At 59.9% G+C, this 9442-nt stretch overlaps 1 protein-coding gene across 1 annotated transcript in view; it reads right to left on the bottom strand.

Moving 5' to 3' along the window:
• Positions 1-9442, bottom strand: part of CDK18 (cyclin dependent kinase 18) — a 22754-nt gene that overhangs the window by 5103 nt on the left and 8209 nt on the right. The window contains exons 2-6 of the mRNA XM_023758994.1: positions 2645-2794; positions 2352-2491; positions 1641-1766; positions 773-829; positions 26-193 (exon numbers count right to left, since the gene is read on the bottom strand). Of these exons, the coding sequence (XP_023614762.1) occupies positions 26-193; positions 773-829; positions 1641-1766; positions 2352-2491; positions 2645-2768 (615 nt within the window). The 5' untranslated portion in view covers positions 2769-2794. The remainder of the gene's footprint in view (positions 1-25; positions 194-772; positions 830-1640; positions 1767-2351; positions 2492-2644; positions 2795-9442) is intronic.

Below are 9442 nucleotides of genomic sequence, written 5' to 3'. Positions count from 1 at the left end.
CCCCTCTTCCTGCAATGACCCGCACCCCCAGACTCCTCCCAGGAGCCCTCAGGAGTTCAGGCCCCGGGGGTGCTGTACCCTCTCGGATGGCAGTGCAGGGCGCCCCCTCCTCGTGCTCCAGCCGGATCTCCTTCAAGGCCACCAGGTTCTCCGTCAGCTTGCTGCGCCCTTTGAAGACCGTGGCGTAGGTGCCCTGGGAAGAAGAACCCCATGGCCCCAGCAACACTCGGGTGCTGCTCTCCTCTGCCCAGGGCCCCCCTCTTGTGCCCCTGCTGGGGCTGTGACTCCCTGCTTCTCCCTTCATCTCTCTGGGAAGCATCCCTAACTCCTCCCGCTCAGAGTGAACTGGCTACATGCCAGGCACCCGAGTGCTGTCCACAAGCTTATCATAGTGACCGCTTCAACCCTCAACAGCCCTGTAAGGGGGACCAGTTAGGGTCCCCATTTGACGAGGAAGAACCGGAGGCACGGAGGGGTCGCAGAACGAGCTCAAGGCCCCAGAGCTAGTACATGGTCAAGTTCGGATTCGAACTCAGACAAGAAATACACTGGATCCTGCCCAGGGCCCATGGGCCACTCCATCCTCACACCCTCCTCCAGCACCTGGACCCCCCTCAGCACCTGCCAAAGGCTGAGCCCAGCTGCCCAGCCAAGATCGTGTGCCCCTGTGGGCAGGTGCAGCGAGGGGGCAGGTCAGGGAGGGCCGGGGAAGGCCCTGTCACTCCTAACCATCCTGCTGGCTGCCCTGAGAAGACCAAACCCAGTCTCTTACCTCCCCCAGTTTGTCCAGTTTCACATATGTTTCCAGTTTCCCAAAGCCGATATCTGACTGAGAGAAGAGACGTAGGGTCCTGTGAGCTTGAAGGCCCCAGCAGCCCCGAGACCACAAATCCCCCACTCCACCTCCCCAGGAGGAAAGGTAGGGAGACCCCCATCGGGAAGAGAGAACAACGGAGGCCACAAATCCTCCCTCCTCTCCTCTCCCCTCCATCCCTGTGCTAAAGGAGGAAGGCTTTGGAAGAGCGGGTTCCTTCCTCCCAGCGGTGGGGGGTGTGGAGCCCCGGGCTGCAGACCTAGGACTGCCTCAGCACACGTCACCTGTCTATCTCTGTCTTGTTCGGACTACTAGCTCCGGGAACTCTGTCTTTTCGACTCCTGCACCTCGAATGCCCAGTTCAGAACCCACCACCCCAGTAGCCTCTCTCATCAGCACCCTTCCTCTAGCTCAGTGATCCCCAACCCTTAACAATACAGATTCCTGGGCCCTACCACCCAGAGTCTGATTCTGTGGGTATCTAGCGTGGGAACCAGAGTCTGTGTGTTTAGGAAGATGCTCCCAAGGAAATAGGATGGCAGCCAGGACTGGAGAGCACGTACCAGCTGGTCTATTGATTTCACTCTAGCGGAGACCCTGGGGCCCAGAGGAGGCTCAGCCCCAGCCCTGGTGGGACCCAGCCATAGAGTGAATGTTGACCAAGGATGTAGGGCTATATCTGCTCTGACCAGCAGGTGGCGCCAGAGGCTCGGGACCATCCCTAGAAACTGCTGCGGCCTCAGCCCAAAGAGGCCAAACCACGTGCGTGTCCACGTTTGGGAGAGGGTGTCCCACCCTGGTTATCTCGGCCGCTCTGGGGACTCACCAGGGATGCTCGGCGGGACATGCGGCTGAGCGGTTTGGGCAGCTCCGGGCTCTCCAGCTGCAGCTTCTGCAGGAATTCCTGGGGCAGGCGGATGTCCGCGGGCAGGGAGAGCCTCTTACTGATGTCCTGCAGTGGCCAGGACGAGACGTGGGCAGTGTTGGCTCCGGGGCAGCCGGTGCTGTGAGCATCCCGCCTCTCACCCTGGGCCCGGCGTTCCCTGTCGAGCAACTCCGCGGGGCCAAGCCACAGGCTGCGGCCCAGGCTCCCAGCTGCCTCAACCATGTGCTCGGAGACCTCCGTGAACACCCGGCCTGTTGCTAACGTGAGCTCTGGAGGCCCCTGCCCCTCTCTGGCCAGTGTCCCCACCTGTGCACTGAGGCTCCTCGGACACTATGATTCTGGACGCATACTTTTCATGCACTTGGGCACCTGGGTCATAAGAACAATAGTCCAGTTGTCTGGCCCTTGCTATGTACCAGGAATGTTCCAGGCACGTGGCACAAGGCAGCTCATCTAATCGTCACGGTGACCATTCTAACACAAGGTGACTGCAGTGTGCAGAGGTTGTGAAAGGTGCTCAAGGTCACCGCGCTAATCAATGGCAGAGCTGGAATCTGAACCCATGAAGTCTGGCCCCAAGGCCACCTCCCTCCCGGGCACACGTGAGTGGATGCGTCCTGCCAGGCCCACGGGACGGCCCGGAGCCCCTACCTCCATGGAGAAGCGGCGCTGGCTCTGCCGCCGGAACCGCATGCCCGGGGACGGCGGCCTGGGCTCCTCCCCACCGTCGGTGGGGGAGAAGGTGCTGGACTCTGGCTGGGCGTCTCTGCCAAGAGGACCAAGCTGCAGATCTGAGAGCGAGAGGCATCAGCTCCCTCCCTGCCTCTCTGCCCGGAGGGAAGTCCCTGTCCTCCCTCTGTCCTCCCCCAAGGCCAGCAGTGACGGTGTGGGGTGTGGTCAGCGTGGTCGAGGGCAAGGCGGGGCTTGGGGGGGAGTGCCCTCACCCTCACTGTCCCGGTTGTGGAGCTGGTTGAACTGCTCTGCGAACTCAGTCAGGGACTCCTCGATGGTCTCGGTGCGGGGCACGGACAGGGAGAAGCGGCGCTTAAAGTTCTTCATCTTATTCATGATCGGCCCGGACCAGGCAGCAGGTCCTGAGGCGGAAGCGAGGATAGCCAGCCATGAGAACACGGCAACAGGGAGTGGCGGGTCTTGGCCTTTCCATCAAGCTCTGTGGCTCTGCCCTGGGAGCCAGGGTTGAGTCTTCACAGGTTCCAGCTCCCAACCCTCTCCCTCCCTGTGAATCCACCAGGATTCCCTGCTCCTGGGAAATGCTCACAATAAGGATCAATCAGAACCATATGGCATTGCTCATAATAGCAGCATGGCATGCCAAGGGGGTTCTGGAAGGAAGGCTGAGTGGAGGGAGGGCACCAGAACCCGATGGCCCTCGGGCCAGCAGCTCTTTACCAACTTGTGTGTGAGCTTGGACATAGCAGCCGGTAAGCCTCGCTGATGGATGCCTATAAGCTAAGTATCAGCCCGGCTTACACCCTCGCAACAGAGTCTGGTCCAAACCCCATTCATCCTCATACCAACCCCTGGAGGTTCCTCGCTGGCTCGTCCTGGGTCCCCAGGAGACAGAATGGAGGGGAAAGTGAGGGAGGAGGTGTGTGCATCTGAGCTGGCCCAGCCCATCTCGCCAGCTGAGATGTGGGTGTTCAGGCGCAGCTGAAGGTCTCAGGGGAAACACAGAGGGTCCCCTGAGGAGCCCCAAGCGGGAAGGGTGTCCACTGCAGAGAACAGTGGGGGAGGGGCGGGCCGCTCTGCTGGCTCTTGGGGGGCCCTTGCCCAGCCAGAGGGGTTCTCCCTGCAGCTCCTCAGCCCCCTTGCCCTCGGAGTGAGGAGACGTGCACTGCTTCCTCCCACAGACCCTTCCTTCTGTGTCCTGCCCTGAAAACCCAGAGCGGGGCTGTCCCTCCTCCCCGCCGCGGTTTCATAAGCTCCCACTGTGGCCGCCCCCTCACCCTGCTCTGCCCACACTCCCTCGGCTGCAGTGGGGCCGGGACCCAGGAGTCTCGAAAGGGCCCCCACCCACATCTGCCAGGAAGGCATGGGGGCCAGTCCTGTGATGGGAGGGGCCACCCTCCCCCTCCCCCAGCTTTACCCACGCACCAGACACAGCCCATCCCCGGAGGATGCTCTCAGCCCTGTCACTGGCTACTACCCGGTTGCCAAGGCAACCAGGCCCCTCCTGAATCCTCCTGGTTTAAGGGATTATGGGTCAGTAACATGTTTGCTTTGCCTAATGATCACATCCTTCTGTCCTCAGCCAGAAAGAACCCTGAAAAGGGTCCCTTCCCTGGGCCTGAATGTTCCTGGCTGTCCCCAAATGCACTCAAGTTTGGTCCCCAAACTCCCCGGAGCCCCGACACTGGGCATGGCCAAGCTTCCTTCCTCGGGCTTGTGCCTCTCAGAACCCAGGCCTTGGGTCTGCACTGCCAGCTAAGCCTCCCTCGGCCAGTGGGCCCTGAAGTCTCGCTCAGTTCAGCTCAACAAACGAGGACTGAGTACCTACTGCGTGCCAGGCATTGTGCCAGAGGGGCACATGGGCCCAGTGACACGGGGCCTACACATACCCCACCTGTGGCCCACAGTGCCCAGCATGACAGGAGTACGGAGATGACTCCATTATAAGGTCAGTGGTTTACAAGCTGGCAGAGCATCAGCATCACCAGGAAGCTTTGTAAAAAATTCATATTCTTGCCCGGCCAGCGTAGCTCAGTGGTTGAGCATCGACCTATGAACCAGGAGGTCCCGGTTCGATTCCTGGTCAGGGCACATGCTCGGGTTGCAGGCTCGATCCCTAGGGTGAGGCATGCAGGAGGCAGGTGATCAACGATTCTCTCTCATCATTAATGTTTCTATTTCTCTCTACCTCTCCCTTCCCCTCTAAAAGCAATAAATATATATATGTTTTTTAAAAATTCAGATTCCTGGGTCTCACCCTCAGATTCTGGAACTGAGGCTCTGAGGATGGCACCTGGGAAAATGCATCTTAAAAGCATCCCCAGGGATCTGACATGAGCCTCGGTGGAAGCACCTGAGGCCCAGGAAAGGGAGGGTGATGTGTCCAGGTTCCCACTGCCCGCCTGGCTGCGATGGGGACCCTGAGAGCCAGCTGGGGAGGAGCCGAGGGTGGAGAGCACATTGAGTGGAGCAGGAGGACCCCGAGAAGGGGAGGAAATGTCTGCCAGGCACAGACTGACGCCCCAGACTCAATCATGGTTACCCGGGGGGTAGGGGGAGCCAGGCACTTGGCTCCCTGAGGTTTGAGCTCTGCCAAGAGAGCCAGCCACGCCCCCTTCTGAAAACAGGGGACCCCCATAAAGCCGTCCTGCCGCCTGGGATTTCTGGCAGGGAGCGATGGGTTTGTGCTCAGGAATCCGCCAGGAGCCACCATGAATCTCACATCCTTGCTCTCACTGTGTAGGAGGGCAGGGGGCTCATTAAAAGCCTCTGGGAGAGAGGCCCCCAACTTCTACACGATAAAGGAGCCCAGCCCTGAATGGTACCTACTCTCCTCCTGTTCCCTCAGAAGCAAGGAGCCACCCGCTTGGGTTGGGGGATGGGGGGAGACGGGGAGCCAAGGGGGGGGGACTGGGGACAGCTGACTCAAGCAGGAATGTGGGGCCAAGCGAGGCAGAGAGATGGGGACCAGCTGTCCTCCACTGGCCTGAGGAGAGCCCAAGGGGAAGTGGCTGTCACTGCGGCGGGAGCGATGGAGGTCAGATGTAGGGATGGACTTCCGGATGGAGACGGGGAGCAGGTGGCAGGGGTGGTGACCACGGCAGAGAGTGGCTGCCTCTCTCTGCTGGGGACAATCGGGGCATTGAACCCAGCAGGGTCTTGGGTGTGACAGGGCAGCCTGGGCAGTGAATGGTCTGTTGTTTCCTAGCTCAAGACACAAGATGCCTCTGTCACTTTTCCCTTGGGAGAGTCAGCTCCTCAGATTTGGGGGTCGCGGGGGAAGGGAGACAGGAAAATGGCCTGTCACCTTGTGGCGTCTGCCCCCACCCCCATATGGGGACAGAAGGGCTCAGTGTGACCCAGCCTGAGGCCAGCCCAGGGCTGGGCACAGTGTGGCCTTTGTCCCCAGGCCCAGGGAGCCATCTGGGGCTGTCCCCGTGCGACTGGTGCCAGGGGAAGAGGGAGACGGGCGTCCAGGGATGCTGGCCTGGGTGGGGTGGGGGATGGTGAAGGAGCACAGCCCTCTCCGGAGTGGGGAGCTGCAGGCTTGGGCAGGCAGAGCGCCCAGCAGGCCTTCCTTCCTGTGCCCCATGCCCAGGTAAGTCTGAAAAGTTCCCAGCCTACCTCTTGCCACTTCCTCCTGGGCACACACCAGCCAGCCCAGAACGTCCAGCTGGTGCAGGAGGAGTGGATGGCACAGGAGGAAGGAGGAGCCGGGCCAGGAGGAAACAGACACTTGCCCAGAGGCCACTGCGCACCCAGGAGAAAAGGCTGGAGTCCTGGGACCGTCGCACAAGGCACTGTCCCAACCCCTCGCTGGCCACAGGGGCAGCCAGGCTCACAGAGGGGAACTGACTTGCTCAGAGTCTCCCGGTGTCACTGTGTTAGGAGGAGAAAGGAACCGTGTGGTCTCCTAACTGGAATGCTCCCCACGGCCCCTCCCTGTGCCCGAGGCTGTGGGTGCTCTTTCCTCCTCCAGCCCAGCCCAGGTTTAAAATCTGGTGCTCCCACCAGCAGGCTGTAGGATGGCGATGACGTTATGTAATTCTTCGCTTTGGCTCTGGTCATTCATTTGATAATTATTTACTGAACAACTACTACATGCCAGGAACGGTTGTTGACCCCAGGAATCTTGTGAACAAAACAGACATTCCTTCCCACCTTCATTACGGTTCTAATCAAGGCAGGGAAGGTCGGCGCAGACAGTAAAATAAACAGAGTACACAGAACGTTAGGTGGTGACAAGTGCAATGGAGGAAATACAGCCGAAGGTGTGAGAGGTGGGGGCGTGGCGACTGTAAGTAGGATGGGTAGGAAGGCCTCCCTGAGAAGGTGGCATCTTCTTGGGAAAATGCCAAGTAGGCCAGGGAAGGAGGCAGGTCATGTGGAATCTGGGGAAGCAGGTGAGCCAGGGAGCAGCAGGAGCAAAGGTCCTGAGGCAGAAGTGGGGACCTGGAGGGGTGGCTGTGGCTGGAGAGGAGGCCAGAGGGGAGCACCGAGCAGAGCAGATCATGTTGGGGCCCCTCAGGACTTGGGAGGGTTCAAGTGGATGAGAGATGTGATCCCACTTAGATTTTATTTTATTTTTTACAATGATATATTGCTTTTTAAAGTATATATATTCTTATTGATTTTAGAGAAGAAGGGAGAGGGAGAAAGAGAGAAACATCAATGATGAGAATCATCGACTGGCTACCTCCTGCACGCCCCCCACTGGGGATCGAGCCCACAATCTGGGCATGAGCCCTGACCAGGAATCGAACCATGACCTCCTGGTTTATAGGTCGATGCTCAACCACTGAAGCCCACCAGCCGAGCCACTTAGATTTTAAACAGCTCCCTCTGGCTGTGGTGTTGAGAACAGACTGTGGGCAGGAGGCTATCAGAGGTCCAGAGAGAGATGGCGGAGCCTGGGTCAGTGTGGGAGCAGTGGGCGTGGGGAGAAGAGGTGGGATTCTGGAGGCATCTGCAAGCCAAAGGGACTCGCAGGACTGCACATGGGCTGTGAGGAAGAGGCCAAGCAGGACTCTGAGGCTTCGGGCCAGAGCAACCGGAAGGATGGAAATGAGGCATGCTGGGAGTAGGGGATGCATCGCTTGGGGAGGAGTGGGATTTGGGCAAGTGTCTGATGTCCAGAGGACGTCTGCATGGAGATGCCGCCTGAGCTGACATGACACGGCACCAGCCTCAGGGAGACACCCAGCAAATGCCAGCTCTCCTCCACTTTCCTGCTCAGACGTGAAGATGTGCCAGCAAAGGGGCCCCATCTAAAGCTCATCAGACACCCCTCACAGATGCCCTCATAGCCCATAGGTGCTCTGAGCTGGGGGGGGTGTCAGCTTCCCTTCTTAACCTCCAGGGAGCAGGCTGGAGGTCCCCCAGCAGACCCCTATGAGGGGCCCCTTTGCCTTCCTCCTGAATAAAGCCCCACTCCCAGCCTGCACCCAAGGTCCTTCAAGATCTGGGCCCCCTTCCTCTCCAGCTTTGCTCTCCCCCCTCCCCTCCCTACCACCCTAGCTCTGCTGCAGGCCACACCCCTGCATGCAGTTCAGGTCTCAGGTCTTCAGAAGCTTCGCTGAGCCTCCAGGACCACTGGGTGCCCCTCCATCAAAGCGCAGGACCCGCGGGCCCGCTCTGGTCCCCGCCTCCTGCTGCGGACACACAGCAGGCACAGCTGTCTGTTTCTCAGCCCAAGGAGTGCGTACTCTGTTCCGGGTGCACGTCGGACACTTCCCCAGTTCCTTTTTGTTTTGTTTTGTTTGGGATCTCAGTCTCTGTGGGCCCAGGGGCAGGGGCTGGAGGATATCACTTCCAACTGCCCACGTTCTGAAGCCCAGAGGGTCTGACCCTTAGTCCCAAGGCTGACCACCTCCTGCTGACACCCTCTGCTGCCCGCTCCCTGCAGGTTTCAAAAGAACCAGAGGCCACAGCTGACCAAGTGCGCAGACGTCAGGAGCTGAGACTTCAGACATGGTGAGAACAGTGAGAACGGTGCTTGCCGGGAGCCGCAGATAGCATCTCGTCCTTCACCCTCTAACCGACCCTGCCCTGCCCGGCACAGCTTGAGGTTTTAGTTTCTTCGCCTGGGAGGAACCTCAGGGGAAGCCAGTCATCCCGTGGCTGCCTGTAGCCGGGAGGCAAGGGCAGAAGCCAGCCCTGAGCCCTCATCACTGACCTCGCCCCGCCCAGCTCCGACCTGCACGAGAGGCGGCCAACCTGGGCCTCTGGGTGGCAAGAATCTAGGAAGACTGCACGGCCTGCATCACCCTGCCAACGCACACAGCGACAGGACTCGGAGAGGATCCCCACAGCCTCTGCTTGGAATGTAGGAAGCAGGGGGGAGGGGAAAAGGCCTTGAGAGAGAGAGGAGAGAGAGAGAGAGAGAGAGAGCGCTGTGCTAACCTACAGGAAGGACGCCAGGTGGGGAGGCCGAGTGTCTGGGGCTCAGCCCCTGCAGCCCCTACCTGATGGAACGCCCCGCAGTGACCGCCCCATGCCGCCCAGGCCTGCTCTCCAAAAGTCAAAAGTCTGCAGTTTGGAGTCCTGGGAGAAATCCCAGCTCCCCCACCCGCCCCCAGCACTGCCATCTGGGCAGACACCCGAGTCTCAGTTTCCTTGTCTGCTCAATGGGGATAATACCTAACCTCCCACCCACCTACCAGGCTGCGAGACTTCCCTTCCTCAGCGGCTTTCTGATGCTGTCACTCCCCTTCAATATAACACTGCCCTGCGGGGGGGGGGGGGGGGGAGGGCAAAATTTAGGGCCAGCAGAACAGGGCTCTGGGGCTGTAGCCCCTGCCTCCCTGTCTCAGCTCTCACCCCTCCGGGGAAAGGGCTTGGGGGTCATTTGCAGAGGAAAACGGGGTTTGCCCCCGGAGCTCTGCACGTGCGTTCACTTTGCCCGGGAAGCCCCTCCTCATTTCCCCTTTGTGACCCCACCTCCAAGCTCAGGTCCAGTGTTCTTTCCCTGAGAAGGTGCACAGGAGACAGCCTCCTTCCTCCGGGTGGAATGGGAAGCTTCCTCGCTTCCTCTGGGGTTGCGCGACAGTAGA

The sequence above is a fragment of the Myotis lucifugus genome, unplaced genomic scaffold (genome assembly GCF_000147115.1).
Source record: "Myotis lucifugus unplaced genomic scaffold, Myoluc2.0 scaffold_145, whole genome shotgun sequence".
NCBI lineage: Eukaryota > Metazoa > Chordata > Mammalia > Chiroptera > Vespertilionidae > Myotis > Myotis lucifugus.
Note: the sequence above shows the minus strand (reverse complement) of the source record. Positions and strands in the feature narration are given on the sequence as shown.